At 44.0% G+C, this 20,587-nt stretch overlaps 2 protein-coding genes across 4 annotated transcripts in view; both read left to right on the top strand.

The window, feature by feature from the left end:
• Window positions 1-11,852, top strand: part of LOC6547240 — a 77,061-nt gene extending 65,209 nt beyond the window's left edge. For 2 of the 3 annotated variants that reach the window (XM_015156654.2, XM_026980308.1), the window contains one exon: window positions 11,360-11,852. In XM_015156654.2, the coding sequence (XP_015012140.1) occupies window positions 11,492-11,830 (339 nt within the window). In that variant the 5' untranslated portion in view covers window positions 11,360-11,491 and the 3' untranslated portion in view covers window positions 11,831-11,852. Of the gene's footprint in view, window positions 1-3,663; window positions 4,195-11,359 lie in introns of those variants that run through there. The other variant, XM_026980309.1, reaches the window with a different exon arrangement.
• A 28-nt stretch (window positions 11,853-11,880) lies between these two features.
• LOC6547241 (midnolin homolog) lies at window positions 11,881-15,800 on the top strand. Its single transcript, XM_001974722.3, has 4 exons — window positions 11,881-12,510; window positions 12,633-13,877; window positions 14,002-14,760; window positions 14,915-15,800. The coding sequence occupies exons 1-3, from the start codon at window positions 11,894-11,896 to the stop codon at window positions 14,495-14,497; spliced, it is 2,358 nt and encodes a 785-aa protein (XP_001974758.1). The 5' UTR covers window positions 11,881-11,893; the 3' UTR covers window positions 14,498-14,760; window positions 14,915-15,800.
• The last annotated feature ends 4,787 nt before the right edge of the window (window positions 15,801-20,587 follow it).

Here is a 20,587-nt window from a genome sequence, read left to right as displayed (position 1 = left end):
TTCGTGAAACGTGATGCCGAAAGTCGTTTCTTCGCCTGTGTTTTTTCCACTTTTTCCCCCTGTTTTTTCGGGGTTTTCCCCTGGTTTTCTTGTTGATTTTGGTGGAGCTGCCCTTGGTTGTGTTGTTGTTTTGTTTTCCCTTTGTATGTAGGATGCGGATGCTGTGCATGTTTGCTCGCATTTGAATATGGAATCCACCGCTCTGCCGGTTGACTTTACTGCCTCTGGCTGGGAGCAGTCATCCTTGTTAAGCGGATCCATAACAGGGCATTGTTTCAGCCACTTTTTAGTCGCTGCTGCCAGTAGAACTTGCAGCCCTATTAAGGCCCGAATGTTGCAGAAACAGGTAACATGCGAAATATTATAATTTTAAATTCCGTCTTAAATAAAAAAATGGTTTCCAAAAGCTTGTTGTTTCTAATTCAGGCGGTACTGTTTTGTTCTTAAATTGTCTAATAAATTATACAACTCAAAGCATTCTTTGCTATGCGAGTACCTACTGTATCTAACTGGCAGAGAACCGAAAGTCGCCTGTAAACTTTTTACCCATGGCCTTAAGTGAACCGAAAACGAAAGCCAAATTGGCAACTTTCAGCCATTCCTGTCGCTTCCATAAAGAATGAAAAATGTCCGCGTTTCTCGCCCTAATTGGTGGCGAAACGTTTGTCGCACCAAATAAATAATGATAATGGCACCCGGAGCGTGAAGTCGCGGGTTCGATTCCGATTCCTGCCACCCGTAATATTTCTACTTCTACTTCTGCTTCTATATTTATATATATTTGCTTGACTTTAACCGAGGCCATTGACTGGCAAAATGCTTGCTGATTGATTGACGCTGCCATTGGAGCTGTTAACAATTCCATTGCTGTTGTTTTCGGAGGTGGTGCTGGTGGTTATTGGTGTCTTGGTTTGGTGGATAGTGGCGGTGGTCCCCGTCCCTGTCCCTCTCCCCCTCCCCCTCCCCTTCCACGTCGAGGTTTGCGCTGTAATGTAATTAATTGCTTTCCAACCTGTGGCCAAATCACAAAAGGGCAGTCAACAGTTCCAGCGGCAATGTGGGTCAGCTGTTCACTTGATGAATGTGTGTACGCATGGTGGTGCCAGGGGGTGTGGATGGTACAGGTGGTGCCACAGGTAGTGGCAGATGCGGAGAGAGGCGGCACGAGAATGCAAGTTGAGTTGTCAGCCGGCGAATGGATGTATGAGTTATGAAAATAAAGCTGGTGGCGAGGGTTAAGTGTACAACATTCAACAAGAACAAATAATGCAGATAAAATAAATATAAATAAAAGAAGGAATAAAGATTACACATTCGTTCTTAATAAATTTGTTTGATCGCATATCCCCAAAAAAATGTGTTGTTTGATTCACAAACATTTGTAACTGGATATTACGAAGATCAATATTTATAAGATCCAAAATATTCTCATATTTCAATGTCTTCAGTTTTATTTTGCAATACATTTGGGTAATATTTACTAAAAGAAAGGAGGAAAAATATAAAAAGTAAAGTCCATAGTAAAAACTTAAAAACATATTTTTTTATTTATTTAAAGATATGTAATAAAATTTAAATTAAAACAGACAAACTCCTTCACTAGTAAAATAAATAACTGAAACGCGTTAAGCTGCCCTCGCTTGACCACTGCACTTGGCGAGTTCAGTGAACCGCCGCACTAACTAACTTTTCGTATGAATCAAACGCTAAAACATCAATCAAAGCCAAATTAAGCGTAAAATTCAAAGAGCCGGGCCAGTCGGCAGTCAAATATAAGGCAGAGTAGGGTAAGATGGAGTCGGACGACCAGACCAGAAGTGCGAGGCAGGAGGGAGTGCACAAAGGTTAGGCCCGCACGGCAACTCTGGCCACTCAGGGAAGACCCAGCCCGCATCTGCAGCGGGGCAATCAATCAACGGGCGGACAAGCTTTCCAAAGAAAGGCGGCGAGCGGCGAGAAAAAACGCTCAAAAGCTGAAACGTAAAAATGGCCCAAAACGTAAAATAAAACGGCGACAAAAGTGCAAGCTTCGCCAGAGTCACTGAAGCCTAACAAAAGTTGCAGCTAATTTTAGATCGCAGTCTCAGCCACCGCTTCATTTGCATGAGTGAGTGGGGAGCCGAGTGGTGCAAAGTGGTGCGGAGTGGTGCAGGAGAGTGGTTCGCGATGATCAGCAGTGTGTGGGTTGCTCGCAGAATTGGCGCACGCACAAAGGCGAACAAAAGGCTGGAGATTTATTTTAGCTGTCTGCTCGCTCGGTGTGTGTTATGCAAATCTTCCGACAGTTTCCTGATAAATCCCTTCTACCGTTATAAGCGATTTCCACAAATTTGATAAGGCCCAAAACGAAAGACTCAGGCAACGAACTGGCGCTGATAAGAACAATCTTCGCTGTCTCTCCGTTCAGAATTTCCTTCGTCCCTCCCAATGTTTCTCACTCCCTCTCGCATTTTTTCACTTTTATATATGTTTTCTTTTTATTATGCACCGCTACGTGCTCGGCATACTGAGAACAGAAAATCAAATCTTTTCCAATGCATTTCCCACACGCCCGTGCCTGAGCATTTTTAATTTTAGCGGCCGGGCAAAAAAGAAATTAAAAAACAATATTTAATCAACGCACATAATCTGCATTTTAAACACAGACTTCAAACGGCCCTTCACTATATGGGTGTTGACCATTTAACGCGCCCAGCGAAGAAACCAAACTTTGTTAGATTTTTATCGACCGTTTCTTCGGGGTTTTTTGTTTTTTGTGCCCTCGCTGACGGACTTCCTTGAAATCCGGCAGAGTTTTCGGTCTTGTTAATCCTTTGACGTGATGTCTGTTCATAATTTGTGCTCATATTTCATGCTTTGCCTTTTTTTATGGCTCTTTTGATGGCTTTGGCCTTGCGGCTTTTTGAAAGGTTTTGTATGGCAGAGCGATTGAATATTCTAAAGTTTACTTGTCGTAAATCATATCTGTGACAGTTTCACCAACTTGTGCCTCCTTTCCCCTCGGAAAAATCGCCAGTCCCAGCATGCATTATGGACTAAGTTCATTGCCTCCACCAAGTTTCGGTGGAGAAAGAGAATCTCCCACAGTCCCTCCCAAATGCCAATCTTCAGCTATAAATAAACTACGAAAAGGCGAGCTCTGCTTTTAATTTTAATGAACCATAAAAAATTCACACGCACCGCACACAAAGACGCTGAATATTACGATGCCACCAAATAAAGGTTGACACCGAACAGACCTTTCCTCAATCCCTCGAAATGTTAATGAAACTTAAATACCTGCGAGAGTCGCATTTCTCAGCAAACAAATCAAATGGCCGCCAGCGCAGCGGCAGCGGCAGCAGCAGCAACATAAAAATGCTCGAAATTCAAAGAAAACTATTAAACAACTGTTTGCCGTTTATCTGAGGGAATCTCTTCAGTCTCCAGTCTGCAGTCCCGAATCTCAAATCTCTCACCGTCCAGCGTTTGCTTAGAAATTAGAGCCCAAAACAAAGCGGTAGATGGATGGCAAAGCCATATACACGGCCGCATATATACAAACATACGTATATAGGACCGGTTTAACATAGCCCTGTTAACGCGGGCCAGTTAACAGCGACAGCGACGGCAACGGCGACTGCGACTGCGACGCCGGCAGCGGACTTATCTGCGTTCTGGCCACTCAACTCTCGGGATCCCAGAACTTCGGCTTTTCATTAGCTTGGAGCTCGTCGCTCCGACCGGTTCGGTGTCCAACGCGATCGCGAGTTCAGAACATTTTTATCTTATTACCACATATTCCGGGGAATAGAATCCCCAGCATCGAGAGTGAGTTAAGATATTGTGCGCGTGCGCAGCAGCCCACGCGAGATTTTTCCTCAGCTCTGCGGCTTTGATCATCCAGCAGAAATTCGTTTCGTTTTTATGCAAATTTTCAACGCGAACAAAATACTAGTATCACCGCGCGTTTCGTCACAGTGTGAAAGTAAAAGATTCTTTGTGCAGAAAGAAATTTTCACCGTTCAGCGAATATTACGAAATACTTACGTTGATTGGTAACAACAAATTGAGTGTGTACGAAAGCAAATAGAAAAGAGAGTTTCGAACGTTGTGTGCGTGTTAATTGATCAACAAAACAGTGTGGAATTTGTATTTGTTAAACTTAACGGCAAATTGTGGATTTCGGTTGTGTTTTTGTGGAGCATAAAAAAGGTGAGCAATCGGTGGCAAATAATATTTAAAATACAATTAGCGTCATGCTCTAGAAATTGGGTTAAATATCGGATATAAATAAAGTGTTTTCTTGATGTTTTTGGGGTAAGCTGGTGGCGAGAATAATCAGATGCCAATGAGTGACACATATTTACTGATCGGTGAATTATATTCGACTTTGGGGAGATGTAAGCGGTTTGGGGATGCCGAAATGGGGTCATTGTGGGTTGGGTAAATTTTTGGGAATCTAACAAAATTGGAATCTCCAGTAGATGACTCATATTTAAAGTTGAGAAAATCACCCTTTGATTTATTTGGGATGAATTGTTCCTTTATTAAATAAATTGTTATTTTATTTGTTATTTGAATTATTATTTATGAATATAAGTGTTCTATTTTGTGGACAGGTATTTATCTGTAAATTGCTATTCATAAATGTTGGTAAAAGCATTGCCGAAGAATTTGAAAAGCTATTATAAGATGTGCTCCTCGTCGTTTTACCACCTATCAGTTATTAAAACCTCCATTAAAACCCTGAGAACCTTGGATAATTAATGCTTTCGCTACGAACAACTTCAATGCATCTTCGCCTCTTCAACAATTCTTATTTATGGGGATCTATTAACCCATTCATTATCGGTTTCATTAGAGGAGAACCCAACTTGTAGCTGACAACTCAATGCAGATGTAAGCCCTCCTTGGCCCCCGTTATCGCCGTTTTAGCCACTTTTACCATCACTCAACGCCAACGCGTGGAAAATATCTTTCAAAGACATTTTGGCTGATAGCGTTTTTCAAAATTTCACTTACAAACGAAAAAGGCGGGCGCAACATTTTCTTATTGTATTTCATTTTCTGGGTCAATAGAGAGGATGGTCGGGATAGATGTTGGCCCAACCCAAAAATGAAAAACACAAACCTGGCCCATCCCAAAAAAGGGATTTCCCTTTTACAACGAAAACTTTCATTGGCATCAAACGGTGGAAAAGAACGAAGAAAAGTGTCAGGGCAACAGAATATGCATACAATAAACACTCATGGGGCATAAATTAAAGTCAATGAACATTTTGGATCCAAGAAGTCTTCAAAAGGCCATGGCCAACGGTTCTTTGACAACCAACGTTTTGAATTAAAAGCGGTATAATCGAACCAAATACGTTGGGCCAACTGTCGCTGCATTTCGGTTTCGATTTCCTGTCCCCAGACATGGTATCACCCATCCCGAAACCCCATCGAAATTCCCCATCTTTTTGTGCATTCACCGCATGATTAATAAAGGAGAAGTTCTCGTGGTTCTTTCCCACTCATTGACCGTTTCGTTGATTAGTAAGCATGTCGACATTTCAATAAAAAATATCCAAAACGACATAAAAAAATACAAAATCATCGGCGGGGGCAACTCCTCATCTACGTCACATTTTTATACATTTCTACTCTATGAGGCACTCTGTGGCTTTGCATTTTAATTGCTTTTGATTTCGATTCTGAGATGTGGCTGCCCCGCTGATGAATCGGGGAATTGGGCGCGACTCAACGGATTGTTCAATTTGGCAACAAATCAAAACTATATATAGAAACACGCATGTGTGCTACTAATCTCTAAGGCAGCTTAAGGTTTGAATTTCCGAGAAGAACCTTTTTAGACTTTAAGTGATAAGTCGGTTGAATCCATTAAGCAATGAGGAATATCATAAGCATAAGCAAAAAGGGAAGTTCCCATATTTTTATTTTAACAAAGTAATAAATATACTTCATTGCATTTTTCTCAACAACTTTATTTTTAAATTCAGTTAACGAATGAACCAACATTTATATGGATATTTCAAGTTGTTTATTTTGAACTTACAGTAAACTTTATACAACGCACTTCTCATACAAAACTGCATATTACATTGAGCCTCATTTGTAACTCACAATGCGAAAAATTGGAAACAAAGCACTGTTTACATTCAAGTTTCGCATAGGTATTCTCCCAGAGTTCCGATTTTATGGCTATGAATCGGGTGACCGTGGAATTTCGAATCATTGGACATACCTTTATCGAGGGCAAATGAGTAGCAATAGCAATGACATGGGGGAATTCCATTTGGTTAATTAGTTTACTACTTTTGTCTTGCCAGTTGGCATGGGTTCTTATTCCACTTCCGCTATTGATTCGATCTACATCTACGTGTACGTCAGTGGGAAATCTATTTAGGTGCTATTTATCTTCTTTTTCCAGTTAAGCACTTGGAATTTGATGGATGTGATTAATGCTTTTCAAATAACAGCTTGAGCCAGCAAACTTTTCCACTTCCTTCGGCGAACACTGTTTTATTTCCTCTTTTAGTGTTATAAAGCAAATTTATTGTGGTGCAGCAATTTTTCCGGAAAACCCTCGTTTTAAATACACTAAATAAGGAACTCATTCTGCTTAGTTTATATACTATTTTTTCAAATATTTCTTAAAAGCATCTGTATGCATTCCGTACTGTTAAATAGTGTTTTAATAAACACTTTATACAAAAATACCGTGTGATGAGGAATACTACATATATAGCAATGTGCTAATCCCGTACTACAGAGTATTTGAAGAACCATTCAACGCCACTTGACAAATGAAAGCAGAAATCCAAACTGTCCGCAGTTAGAAACCAAAAGCGTGCAAAAAAACCCAGATAAACCAAAAAAAAGAAAAGCAAACAACACGATACAAAAAAGAAGTCAAGAGTGGTCAGCGTTAATTTTTCATGGCGGGACAACAGCAAAAGAATATTATTTCATTTATTTACATCACGGGTTTGGCTTGGGGATGGGGATGGGCTTTTGGATGGGGCCAAGTTAACGCAATCGCTGTCCGTGGTCCACAGCGTCATTAGTCACACCAGAAGAGGGGCGGGGGGCGTGGCGATGAGGGGGGTTTTCGGGTGGCAATAGGGGGAGGTGGGCTTGGATATATAAGCCAGCAACAACAAACAAAAGCAAAATGCTGTGGGCTATGAAGCCCGCGGCCAAAGCGGATAAAAAGTAATCAAAAGTGCTCAGAACGACATAATAAGGCAACTGAGAACTGGAAGAGGAAGAGTGCGAAAGGGGGCGCTGGGGGAGTGGCTAGTGATGACTGAAGGTGTTTCTTTCGCACAAAAAATTCTTGACAAAGAGGAAGTGAAATCAAATAAAGAAAAACGAGGCACAAAAAGGCGATTTTGCGTCAGGAATATTGCATTTATATGTGAGCAATACAGTCACTATTGGCTAGGTTGCACTTTGAATTTGTCGAAATATTTTATGTTTGCCAAGTTATAAAAACACCAGAATATTTGGGGAATCAAAAAACCTCAAAAGCCTGTAGAGATTGGAATTCTCTTGAAAACACGCCTGAAAGTATGCAACAAAAAGCAGTGCGTTTCGCACATTTGTTTTGAGCACCTCGTTGCACCTACAGAGGCTCCACTGTAGGGTGGTGGTGAACATCAAGTGTTGGCGTTGGTGGACGCCGCGGATTCTTAGCCGCCAAAGCCCTGAGCCGTAAGCCGCTTGCCGAGAAGTACGAGCAGTACGCGATTTTTAAGCCGCGGCTTAAAGTGGTGACAACAGCAATAGTATGTAGTTACAGCAACAACTTTTGGCTTGGCTTCGCCGGCGAGTGGAGTTGCATTTTGTAAAACTCTTTAGTGTGATTAATGTGCCACACACTGGCTTCACGCTGGATGTGTGTGTGTGTTTGTGAGTTTCCTTTTATGAGCTCTTTGCTTTACAAGCAGGTCGTGCTCCTTACACTTTTCCTTTTCTGCGGACTGCGGACTCCTTCTGCTTGCGATTTTTTATACACATTTATACTTTTTTTCTGCCAGTTCTCGCTTTTGTTGGGGACAAACAAAAGCCCAGCCACCCACACACCTTCATGCACAGACATTTTCCGTTTCCAGACACACACGCACACACACACACACAGTCACTCACACACACGCAGCTGCACCGCCCTAATCCTTTTGACGTGGCTTTTATCGCACTTGCCTGCTTTTTCGCCTGCAGATTGCGCTGAAAGGGTAGCGAAAAGGATTTTCGAGTCGCACAAACTGTTTTACCACATCTAAAACTATATGTGCACTTACTTTATACGATTCTAGCGTCACTCAAATGGTTAGACAAATTCCCAAAAACTGGTTTACATTTTTATTTCACTTTGCATTGTTGGCTTGAGTGCCCTCGCCTTTGATCGGCCCTTTTAAAAACGATTTCAGTTTTTGTTAGTATTTTACAAGCAATGTACGGTAAGCTTAATGATTATAGTGCATCGTTTAGTCGGTTAATCCCATCCTACTCCACTTCCTTTTCCTTTTCTTAAAGCTTTCCGTTTCGTTCACGTTTTTAAGACTTTTTTTACATATTTTGTGTGTTCTGGGTATCTCATTATGTGCTCGAGCTCCGTCTTGGGTTACATATTTTTCATAAGCATATGTATGTGCATAATGGCCGCCCTCCCCGCGCTTGCACATATTGACTCTTTGGGGGCTTCATTTGCTCAAGTGTTTTTTTCTTGAATTTTTTTTATTTTTTTGTTTTTGAGGCCCCTCGGGGGCGGTGGCTCTTGGCGCGTTGCACAGGAAACAGCAACAACAAATAGCAACAGGCAGACAGGATGTTGAAAAGGATTCCGCTGGGGGAGAAAAATAAAGGAAAAAATCATAAACCTTTTGTGGGGCTTCATGCCAAGTCATCTTGTGTCGTGTCAGTCATAAATTAAGTGAGTTTCTTCCACTTTTTTCCGCTTTTTTTGGTTCAGGATTTTTATGTTTGTTTTTGTGAATCTTCTGCGGATGGTGGGGCAGCTGCTTTTGTGCCACTTTCCAGTGCAAATTAATTAAGACATTTTCGATGAGATCAACTTAAATGCGAGACGGGGCCAAATACAAATTACGAGCGCTCTGCACGTGAAAAACTGTGTCATTGTGTGACATCAAAACCAACAAAAAGCCAACAGAAGCCGCAATAAAAACCAAAGAAAAATCCAGACACGTACGGGCCAGGAAACAAGACAGTTGCTGCAGCTTTTTAGCTCCAGCTACAGCTACAGCTTTACAGATTGCTGATGCTGGACCAATCCTCTCCAGCTTCAGCTCTGGCCTCAGCTCCAGCCAAGACGGCTCGGCGGCATCAATTTTTGTCCAGTAGCCGAGAAAATGTCACGTTTCCACATAAGTTACAAAGGCTTTCGGCCACGTTGAGCGTGAGAATTGGCAACTGGCAGTCGCTCTCCTTCGCAGGTCCGTATGTGTGTTTTCCTGCTCCAGGAAAAGGTACTTTCCATGGTGAAAATTAATTGCCGGCCGTGTTGCAGTCTCACTCTTTGTCTGGCAATTAATTGGAAAGCAGATCCCCTAAGCAAAGCGAGTCCAAAGATGTACGCCTCACAAGTCCACACACCGGAAAAAACTTAAAGTTTAATTAATTAAATTATTCCAAATAGTTGTATCTTACCGTACGAGTATCCTTTTGAGGATTTGTTTGTAAAGAAAACCGATACAAATTTAATATCGACTTGGCTAGTAATTTTCTTTATTTTTCACCAAGTAAATAATAGTTTTTGGAAGAAAGAACCCGATAGAAATACATGCTCTTAATCTAGTTTTCTTCCCAGTGGAATTGGTGGGTTAAACGGGAGGCTTTTGTTTGATAATCCCGGAAAAGTCACTCGCACTAAAATCAATGAAACATTTAAATGCCTCAGCCAGGGAATAAAAAAGATTTAAGCACCTTTCCGGACCAACTAAAGTTAGGTTTATGGTATTATGACCCAATAATCGCCGCAGTTGCATTTCGGGGCAGGTGGGGGAGCTTCAGCAGAGCTCGTTAAATGCTTTATGACGGACTCTTTACGGCCCCAACTGATGTCGTTAGTGGGGCTTCCATAGCTGCTGACTACTATTCATGCTCCATTTGGAGAAGGGATGGCAATTAGAGATGGATGCTCTTCCTGGTGGACGGAGACCATAGTCAGTTGGCAGGGAGAAATGGCTTATGGACCGCAGCAGGTGCGGTCACTTTGCTAATTGCCAACTAATTTGGTGATGCGGATTCCACACACTGGGCTTCTATCTACACATTCCCCCCGGGAAACGTGCAAGTATTGCCATATGAGATGCAATCAGTGATGACAAGTTAATATGAATCAAAATCACGCATTATGTTAAAATGTACCTTACAAAAAAAGCATAAAAGCATATATTTTTTTGTATTACCACAAACTTCAGCAAGCTTTAGCTACATTTTTGCAGTGGAAACTTTGGCAGTATCTACAATGCAATTTTGGCAACACTGCCAACAATCCAGGCAATACGACGTCTCGTAATCAGCCGCATTTATGTTTGGCCATAAAATATGCAAATATCCTTTAAGTACTTTTAATGTCTTGCCATTTGCTGGACCGCAGGCAGTTGGCCCATGGCCATGTCCTCCTCCTCCTCCTGCTCCTTCTCCACCATCACCTCCTCCCTTTTGTTAAGTGCATGTTTGGCATTGTCGCACAGTCGTCTTGTCTATTCCCGGGATATGTGGATGTATGTATATGCACGTTCCTCCGCAGCTTGCATTTTCATTTTGTGCACTTTGCCATTTCTTCAGTTAAAGTCATCTTCCCTACTTTATGGCCCCCATAAATAACACCCTGTCGTTGTATCGGTGTCCATATATATGGATATATCCCTGTGTGAGAACTTGAAGAGCTGATCTGCGGACCAGGAATATTTTAGCTTCGAACAGAGAGGGGAAAATTTGTAGGCAACATTTCATTTGCCTAATGTCTACTGGGTACCAAAGGTGTGTGGACATTTATTATTCAACTCTGTGACAACACACTTAACAATTCTGTGGTTATCCAGTGCGCATTTCCCAAATGCCAGGAGTATCTTTCATGAATAAAAACCTTTCACAATTTGAGTTTAGATTTTAGATTGCGTGTTAAGAATGGTATAACGAAAATCGGAAGTGTTCCTTGTTTTATTTGTATTCAAGGGTATAAAATCGCTCGGCTTTTTATAATTTTGTAATAGTTATAATTCTGTTGGGAAGACAGCAAACGTTGCATATTTTTAAAGCTGATTTCCCCTGCATGTCATTATATCCTTGTCGTCGAGTGTGGCACTACATCGATTAATGTCCCTTCGTTTAATTTGATTTTTTGCAGGAGAAAAGGCTTCGGTAAAGCAGCTTACCAACTGGCAACGCGAAGGCGTCAAAGGGAATTGAAAGGAGTGCAGCAAATTGAAAAGGACTATTCGCACACTGTGGCCAGCGGAGGAGGAGGAAATCGAACCGAATGCAGTATCTCAACTACGCTCTGCAGACATCCACGCGACTGCTGACGTACCAGGGCCCGAACCAGGATCTGTATCCTGACCAGACAGGAGTAGCCTCCGCACACGAGGAGGAAATCAAGCACGCCTGCTGCAGTCGCGGCGCCCAGCTGCTGAGATTGCGCCACCGGGAGCTGGCCAAGCGACGAGCTCTCGAGGATCAGATTAACGCCAACCAGGAGCAGGAGCAGGAGGAGGTGGAGGAGGACTCTCAGGATCAGGAGGAGCAGCAGCCGGAGGAGTTGGACAGCGAGCAAGGAGCCGTAGGCGGGGAGCATCTGCATCCGCAGCCAGTCCAATGAAACTTACTCTCATTTAATGTCCAACTGGCGCGCAGCAAGCTGCTATCGTTCTTCAACCGCGACATGGCCGCCACCGATGGCCAGATCATATTGGCCGCCTCCCGATTCGGCGATGCCACGCCCGTTTACCTGCGCGACTTTTCCAAGCAGCCGCTGCCGGCGGTGGCCAAGATCCTCAAGGGCCAGCACCAGGCGCTGGGGGTGCCCACCCTGTCGGCCCCATCCCTGCAGAGCACCGCCCTATTCCTGAGCGCCGGCAAGAAGTACCAGATCCTGGCCCAGCCCATCAAGATCAAGGAGGGTCGCAAGCCCACCAATGTGGGCGCCAAGGTGCTCATCCCGGAGACCTACGGCGGCTACTTCGAGCTCCTCAGCGAGGATGGTCGCTCCACGCGATGCATTGACTCCGTGCTGGAGCTCTCGCGACGGCGGAACGCCCGCGTCCTGGTGCGAGAGACCTTCCGATGCCAGCAGATGAACCGGACCATCCACGCCGGCGAACTGCTGACCACCATGAACGACAACGGGAAGTACCTGCAGTGCAGGAACATCAAGGACGAGATCATCAATCTGCCACTCGATACCAAAGCCAAGTTCTCGCCGATCGCCAGGGAGGACAGCATCAGCGGTGTCCACACCGTCAAGAATCTGCTGCTTAAGCGGATGCCAGTCATCGTGAGGTGAGTTCCACATTGCATAAGATTCCGAATAGTTTAAATACAACAATATTGTCCCAAAGTATCTCACATTTAGTTTCAATAGGAACTAGTTTTTAACGCCTATCTGAATTCTCGATCCACAGACTCGTTCACGGCAGCGCGCCCAAGGGTCTGAAACAGCCATTTGTGCCCGAGCTGCGGCTGCTGGGCTGCGTGGAGATCGACAGGATATTCGCGTTGCCACTGCAGAAGGACACGGATCTGGTGCCGGTGCCGCTGAACGCCAAGATCAAGCTGCAGCGAGCCAAGAACATGGAGCAGCTGGAGCACTTCATCGAGTACTCGCGATTCCTGGACAAGGCGCAGCGTTTGCTGGCCGATGCGCGCGATCGCCTGCAGATCGTCGATCTCAAGCTGAGCGAGAAGGAGAAGAAGGACTCCAAGTTCAATAGTCGCAATGGGGGCAGGTTGCCGGTGGTGATGCTGCCATCTGCAGCGGGAATGGCCAGTGGACTGGCGGAAAGCGGTTATGTGCTGCGCAAGAGTGCCAGCTGTGACTCGTGGTCCAAGCAGCAGCAGCAGGCACTGAGCAGCAGCGAAATCGCGGAGGAGTACAACGAGATCGATCATATATATGATTATGTGCGGGGCCTGACGCCGCTCTCGAAGGGATTGGCCCGCTTCGAGCCCATCTGCGAGTCACCCACTCTGCGCTCACATCACACGGACAGCGGCAGTGGCAACTACTGCAGCTTGATCAGGGCTCCGGTTCACCAGCAGGCCTCCACCTCCGGCAACAACAACTACAGCAGCTTGGAGTCGAACAAGCACAGCAGTAGCGGTGGTGGCCATCATCCCGGCAGCCACCATCACCACCACCATCACGTGGTTAATCACTACCATCATGGCCATATTCAGGAGGACATCAAGCCGGTGCCGCCGCCCATCGAGACGATTCCGGGCAAGAAGCCAGCGGAGAAGCGCCAGCGTCCCACTCTACCAAAGCTTTACATCAAGAATGCCCACAGTGCTGGGAGCAGCAGCAATGGCAACTCCACGGGCACCACCCACAGCACCAGTCACAGTCACAGTCACAGCCATAGTCACAGTCACGTCCACAGTCACGGGCAGTCACAGTCGCAGCAGCAGCAGCCGCCGACTCCCAATGGGAATACGGCAAATGCGGTGGCAAATGCGGCCGCATCTGCGGTCGCAGCTGCGCATCACGGCTCCCATGGATCGCACGGATCACATCCGCATCCGCATCCCCATCCGCATGCCAGTGTGCACCCGCATCCGCATCCTCATCACGGCAAGGTGCTGACGCCCAACAACCATCTGCCGAGCAAGGAGTCCCTCGAGCCGCAGTCGCCTCTGTTCCACATCAGGTAAGCAGATGATGTGATAAGGTTGCAACTCTATTTTTGAACTCTTTTCATAGCTATATATGTGCGATAAATTGGTTATTTATAAGGTTATTTATAACTTGCATTACTTAAATAACCTTTTCAGGTACAAGAGCCTCAGCAGCTTGCAGCTGACGCCGGACAACAACAATTGCTCCTCCGTGACGCCGCCGACGATCTCAGCCCACGGCAAGTCATCAGCAGCAGGCGGCGGATCGGGATCGGGATCGGGAGCAACTGCGTCGGGAACACCGGCCACGCCGGGCACTCCACCGGATGTGGTGCTCAAGTGCGGCAGCATCCTGAACGTGCATGGCTACCTGTCCAGTCCGCATCCCCTGCCACTGCCGCTGCCCCACAGCCGGAGCTCCAGCAGCAATAACCATCACAATCCGAGGGAAGGTACCCTGGACTCATCCCGCAGCGGTGGCCGGACATCGGGCGACTCGAACAAGCTGCCCGAGAAGAAGACCCGCCGCCTGTCCCGGCCGAGAAGTCTGTCCAACCTGGTCTGGGATCTGCGGCCCTCGAAGGAGAAGTCGAAGAAGAAGCTCTACATCCATCACTTCGATCAGCGGCAGCAGGCGACGCTGTATCTGTAGGATGATTGCATGGATGTATCTCCAGGATGACGATGACGATGACGATGAGGAAGTAGCAGCACGATGATGATGATGATGATGATGATGATTCGTTGCCAACTCGTTTCTAGCTGCCATCGACCCCCACAAAACAGAAAAAACAAAACAGCAACAAAAACAGAAACAGAAACAGTAACAGAAACAAATACAAAAAACACAGAGAAATAAAACACAATAAAAGAAGAGCAACTACATCTTTTGGCACGCTGTGTGTGTTCCTGCAGGTGAGTTGGATACCCATGCAAATCGTGCTGCGTTTTGATTGTTTTTTGCTTATTAAATTCGTGCAACGAACAAGCCAGCAACAGAAATAAAAACTAAACAAACAATTCAAACGGCCAACTAATGGTTCTACCCCCACTCCATTTCGTTTTACAGCTTTCACCATTTAGCCTGCAGCAGCAATTTTAATTAATATTGAATTGTGCCTTTCCCTGCTACGCCCAGAATTATGCTTTAAAACCAGATTCCAATGGAGTATTTGATGAGAATATTTCGACCGGATGGAACCACGACAAATTGAAAGGCTGCCAGCACACACACAACTCACACTACAAGACAACCACACACACAAAACCCACACAGACACACACACACACCCACACACCCAAACATACACACACATCAAGTCTATAAAATTGTGATTTTAATTTTATGTTTAATTTAATAATTATTGCGAACCATTTTCGAATTGGACGGAAAGCCATTCACGCTGCTCAGAAAAACTCACAAAACGAACTTCAAAATCCACAAAAACTTAGTTGTCTACAAACGAGATACTTATGCATTAAATGAGTACTGTATTTAAACAGGATAGCAAAAGGCAAATGTAACTAATAGTAAGTCAATATTATCGAACAAACATAATCAATCATTTAGAGAATGTTATGCAACACTTACAGCTAGCTAAAATGAATTTATTAATTAATGCAATGAATTTCCTCCTCATAATTTAAATGTTGTGCAAACTGTTGATTGAATGCAATTAAACCATAATCGAACAGCTCTTGTTTAGTAATTAGTTTGCTCAGAGCCAGATGCTTCCCACAAAGCCCCCCGAAATCCCCCGGAATATTAATTTCCCCATGATCTGCTCGCAATCGCATTGTCTTAGTCGTTTAGTCTGTACATTTTAGTTGTATTACCCAGCTTATATGGCCTACACATAGGGAGTATACATACATATGTAAAACTATAATATAACTTGTATTTGTGTCTAAATAAATGTCTCAGAAAAATAAATGTATATGCAAAACAATCTCGAGCGCTGAAAGTTGTCTTGATTCCTCAGTGTGGGCGGCTAACTATCCAATGAAAGCTTAACGGGCTGGAAATTTACTCAATAACCTGAATTGGCCATTTATAATTGCCAGTGAGCAGGTGAAAACACAGCAGAAGGCGCCAAATGCGGTAAATGGAATTTCTATAGTCTATATATTGTGAGCAAAAATGAATGCACAGACTTTTACAATAGGTAAGTATACTAAATGAGCTGAAACACAGAAAACTTGTTGGGCTGCGCTGTATTTATACTTTTACCCGTCGAACTGAGTAACAATGTTCTGTGATAAGCAAACATCTAAGATTAGAGACGCCCAAAAAATGTGTTTGGAATTTATAATATTAATATTTAAGTATCCCCATATGCAACAGCCCGCCAGCTCAACTCAATGGAAATTATAGATTCCCGCCACGGAACACCTATAATAATTGATGTGATCTCACATGTCTAAATACACTGCGATACTAGGCCGTAAAAGGTGCCAATAACAGCAGAAGCAAAAACCCGCTCTGACCAAAATCATGGAAATTGCGCAGTTTTCTGAAAGGAAAAACATAAGGAAAACGCAAAGCGAAAAAAATCAGTTTAAATAAATGAACGCACGGCAAATGCTTCCTGGCCGCAGACAATGAGCCAAAACACCTGCCTCATAGACACCTGTCCGCGTTTGGGCGAAGAATCGAATTAAATCTCAATAGCATGAGAGGGGGGATCATAAAGGGGATCATGGGTGAGGGAGCAATGCGGAACCGGGTCTTTATGAAGACGAAATTGCGTTAATGCCGGTAATTAGTTGCAATATCGAACGGCTGCCACGCGAGTTCGCTGCTTGAGTCTTTCGTATGAGAGCGCTATGCAAATACATTGTACGTACACGGTCAAAAATATATGCAATATGCAAAATGCTGGTTGTTGTTCGGGTTGTCTATGTTTCTTGGAAGAAGAATAATAATAATTTGGAAAATATTACAACACTGGTCTGGCTATCGCATTTACAGGGAGTTATCTTGAAAAAAGTTCTTAAGAAGAGTGCACTATATTTAGTTGTATTTTGCTTACAACAAACAAATGTTTTATGTGTAAAAAGTAGAGCTGCAGCTGGGCCAGGAACTGGAGCTGGGGGCAATGAATTGAATAACATGAAAAATGCGCTTGCATTGCGATATCATCACGTTTATGACGTTGGCACAATTAATCAGCCGCATGCAAGCGCTAAAAGGCAGAGCAGTCCAAAGGAACTCGGCAGATTAGGGGGGATCGGGACCCGGATCGGGATCGGGATCGGGAAGAGCCTGCAGATCAGGGAGAACCATAAACGTTTCTCTGCTCATCAAATGTGCAATTTATAACCACCACAGACGCCCACGCCGAAGATCTTTAAAGTCGAGAGTGCGGCCAGGGCTCAAGTTCAGGCTGGAATTAACCCTGTATTTCCATACAGGTTTTAGATTTCCAGATTTTTATATTTTAAAGTTCTATAATAAGTTTACAGTTTGATATACTGTGATACATATATTTTTCTACAAATATAACCAATTTTAAATTTAGTTTAAGACATACACAACTATTTTGTAGCTACAATTATTCGTGGGCTAAATTATCCTGATGTATGAATATCATTTTGTGGCCAAGAGGCTACAGAAGGTTAAGATGTTTAGTTGCGGGTCGGGAACTAAGAACCGAGATTGAGGCTTAGTCAGGGGGACCTGCATGTTGCCTGGCCATTTGCTACAGTTATGGCACCAGGAAGACTGGACCTGCAGCTGCTCCATCCCCACCTGCCCCACCACTCCCCCAACACCGCCGATCCACCCCCTCTGAAGAACTGGCGATTTGTATCGGGATGTCTGTTTAAACTGTGTGTAAATCGCCCTAAACTACGCATCAGTTTCGGTTTCAATCTCGGCCGTTTGCATCGTTTTCCCGCGGTTCTTATGCCAATGCAGAGAAAAAAATCCTCTTATTTTCCGGCCCATATCATAAAAATGTCCCAAGCTAGCTGTATTGCTTTGAAGTTCATTCTGTTTTTAAATCGAGTTAATAAGAGTCAATAGAGCTTCGTGGAAACAATAACAATATGCGCAGTTGATGGCGTAATATTACTTATTTTAGTACAACAAATCACCGGATAAATAAACTGCTAAATTCAGTGGAAGTGGCATTATTATAGCCGCCAGAACTTTTTGTCCGTGTTGCAGTATTTACTTGAGGAAGTGGCTGCGTTTAGCGCGGCAGTTTTATCGCGATGGAAGCGATACGTGAAGCGATATAGCGGTAACAAATTGGCTTTGGCTTTGGCTGTGGCTTTGGAAATTCTGGCCCAGTTTGAAAACGCTTCCGCGACACAAGCACACAATTAAAAGTTCTCGCAGCTCAATTACCCGGCTATCGATCAGGGAAACATAGGAAGAAAGAGGCAAGAGCTGGGAAAAGAGGAGGAGGAGCTGAAAAATGCAAACTTCCCTTGCCAACTCTCATTGCAAACTTGTAGATTTATAAAGACCTAGGGTCTTTGATCCATGTGATCTGCAATTACGCTCCGCTCGTCGGCTTGTTTATTTTGTTTTCCTTTTTTCCAGCTCGTCTGCAGCAATTGCGCAACTGCTGCAACAAATGCTGCAAATGCTGCAACTGCAACTGCAACTGCAAGAACTGCTGCAACTGGCTCGATAATCATTCAAATTTACAAGAAAACAATCAAAAACAAATTCCTAGAACACAAATCGACGAAACTCATTTCATTTCAATTAAAGTTGCACGCCGCGCGCCACAGAACCAAGTGGAAGTTGCAACAGAACGAGGGGAGGGTTTGTGGATGCAACAGCTAGTCGCAGAAAAGTCCATAAAGGAAACGAGAAATGAAACTAGGAGCTTAGTGAAGAAACCGTCTTCAAGATGACCTGTAAAAAATGAAAAGTATGCCACAAATTTTGAATTATTTTCATGTTCGAAAAAATATTTACCTATCTAAAACAGCAAAGACCTATATATATCTTACGCCAATTGAAACACAACATTCAAATAGTGTAATATGAAAAGATTAAACAGATATTTTAGATAGAACACAGAGAAGTTTGACTATTAAGCGTGGTTTTAAAACATTAATATCATTGTGCGTACTGCTAAAGAATTTGCGCTCAAGCTGCATTCGGCTATACACGATGGACATTTTACAGGGTATCAGATCATGGGAGCGTGCAAGAATCAGCTGCAGTAGAATCAGCAGCAGCAGAAGAATCAGAATCAGCAGCAGCAGCAGCAGCGACGTTGAAAATCCCAAAGAAAACAAATTTAAATAAGACAAACGTCAACCAATTACCGTCAATCGCATTTCCCGCAAGAACAACAACTGGGGGCAGAAGGAGTCGCGCCAAAGTTGCAAAATTGCCAAACGGCCAATTGGGGGCGGTGGAAAAGGGGGGCGGGCCGGGTGTGGGGCGGTCCGAGGAGCCAGGCGCGCGCATGTGCAGTTACAATTGCGAACGGCGACTGCGTCACACGGAGAAAGGTCAAGAAACTGTGAGAGAGCCCATTTGAATAGGTCTTGTCGGTGGGGAGGTGGGGAGGTGGGGAGCCGGGGGGTTGAGGTGTGCAGAAGGTATACACTGATCGAAAAGAATGGGTATCCTTATATCTTCCGAAAGTTACTTGAAGAACAAGATCATATCTAATTTTGATTCGTGATCAAACTCAACATTACTTATCGTATATCCATATATTCGTTTATTTATATAAATAGCAGCATGTATATACTTATATTTATAAAATCAATATAACGAAATATCTTTCGTGATCTCAATATGTAATATTTTAGCCAGAGAAGCTGGCAACGTGATGTTCATTTTTGTTCAGTGTGATAGAACTGCTCTGCCTGGAAATCAAATCAAATCCAAATCAAACAAACACAAAAATGGTGGAGCAAGGTAGCGGGGCAGGGGGGGATGTTGAAAGACAAGCCATCGAACAAATTTCCATGCTCCGCTGTGAAATTCCACGACCGAATGGAACGACAACAACGACAACATTGACGAATCCAAGAAGTTTCCCTGCCAGCCTGGTTTTTCTTTACTTTTCCTATTTTCCCTGCTCGATGGGTGAGCGCAATTATCCGTCGCGTGGTGCGTACAGTGAACTCTGGTTATATAACCATCGAAAATTGCACTTTAAATGGTTGCTTGAATAAGATGTGGCTATAGAAGTTCTGTTCCGATAGTTTACCTACTTAAAATCAGATTAAAACCCCTTTAAAATATACATCGAAATGAAATTAGCAATCAGGAAATGTTGCTAGCATAGCTTGCATTAAATATGCTCATTTAAAAATTAAATAAATAGTTGCAATTGTAAGTTTTAAAATACCATCAATTCCACTTGGGTATTATTTAATTATGCAGCACATTTTCATCGTAGCCTGGAAAAACCGGCGTTTGGGAAAGGAAACCAACTTTCCTCGCGCCCAAATTGCCCAAGACGAGTTGCACGTACTGACAGCTTCGGCTGACATTGCTGCCCCGTCCCCTTGCCACGCTCCTTTGGGCGCAGATCAACTTGGCTGTGGCAGTGCATCCATCACCGGGTGCCGTCGATGATTCTCATGCGAAAAGGTCAGCGTCGGACGGCTTTGGACTGCGACTTCGTCTGGGAGTCAGTTTCGGATGCAGTATTCCAGATGCCGACACTGGCCTTAGAATTTCAATCATCGGGACCAGTGAAATGTGGCAGCAACATCGGAGCCACGTCCTGTGCGTCAGCAACATTGTCGCTCCGAT

The sequence above is a fragment of the Drosophila erecta genome, unplaced genomic scaffold (genome assembly GCF_003286155.1).
Source record: "Drosophila erecta strain 14021-0224.00,06,07 unplaced genomic scaffold, DereRS2 tig00000092-arrow-pilon, whole genome shotgun sequence".
Taxonomy (NCBI): Eukaryota; Metazoa; Arthropoda; class Insecta; order Diptera; family Drosophilidae; genus Drosophila; species Drosophila erecta.
The sequence above is the reverse complement of the archived record's forward strand: the minus strand, read 5'-3'. Positions and strand labels throughout refer to the sequence as shown.

Excerpts from the sequence above, each read along its gene's own strand:
- LOC6547241 (XM_001974722.3), top strand. The coding sequence starts at position 11,894 with ATGGCCGCCACCGATGGCCAGATCATATTGGCCGCCTCCCGATTCGGC. Across the intron at positions 12,511-12,632 it reads CGGATGCCAGTCATCGTGAG|ACTCGTTCACGGCAGCGCGC; the intron begins GTGAGTTCCACA and ends CTCGATCCACAG. Across the intron at positions 13,878-14,001 it reads TCGCCTCTGTTCCACATCAG|GTACAAGAGCCTCAGCAGCT; the intron begins GTAAGCAGATGA and ends TAACCTTTTCAG.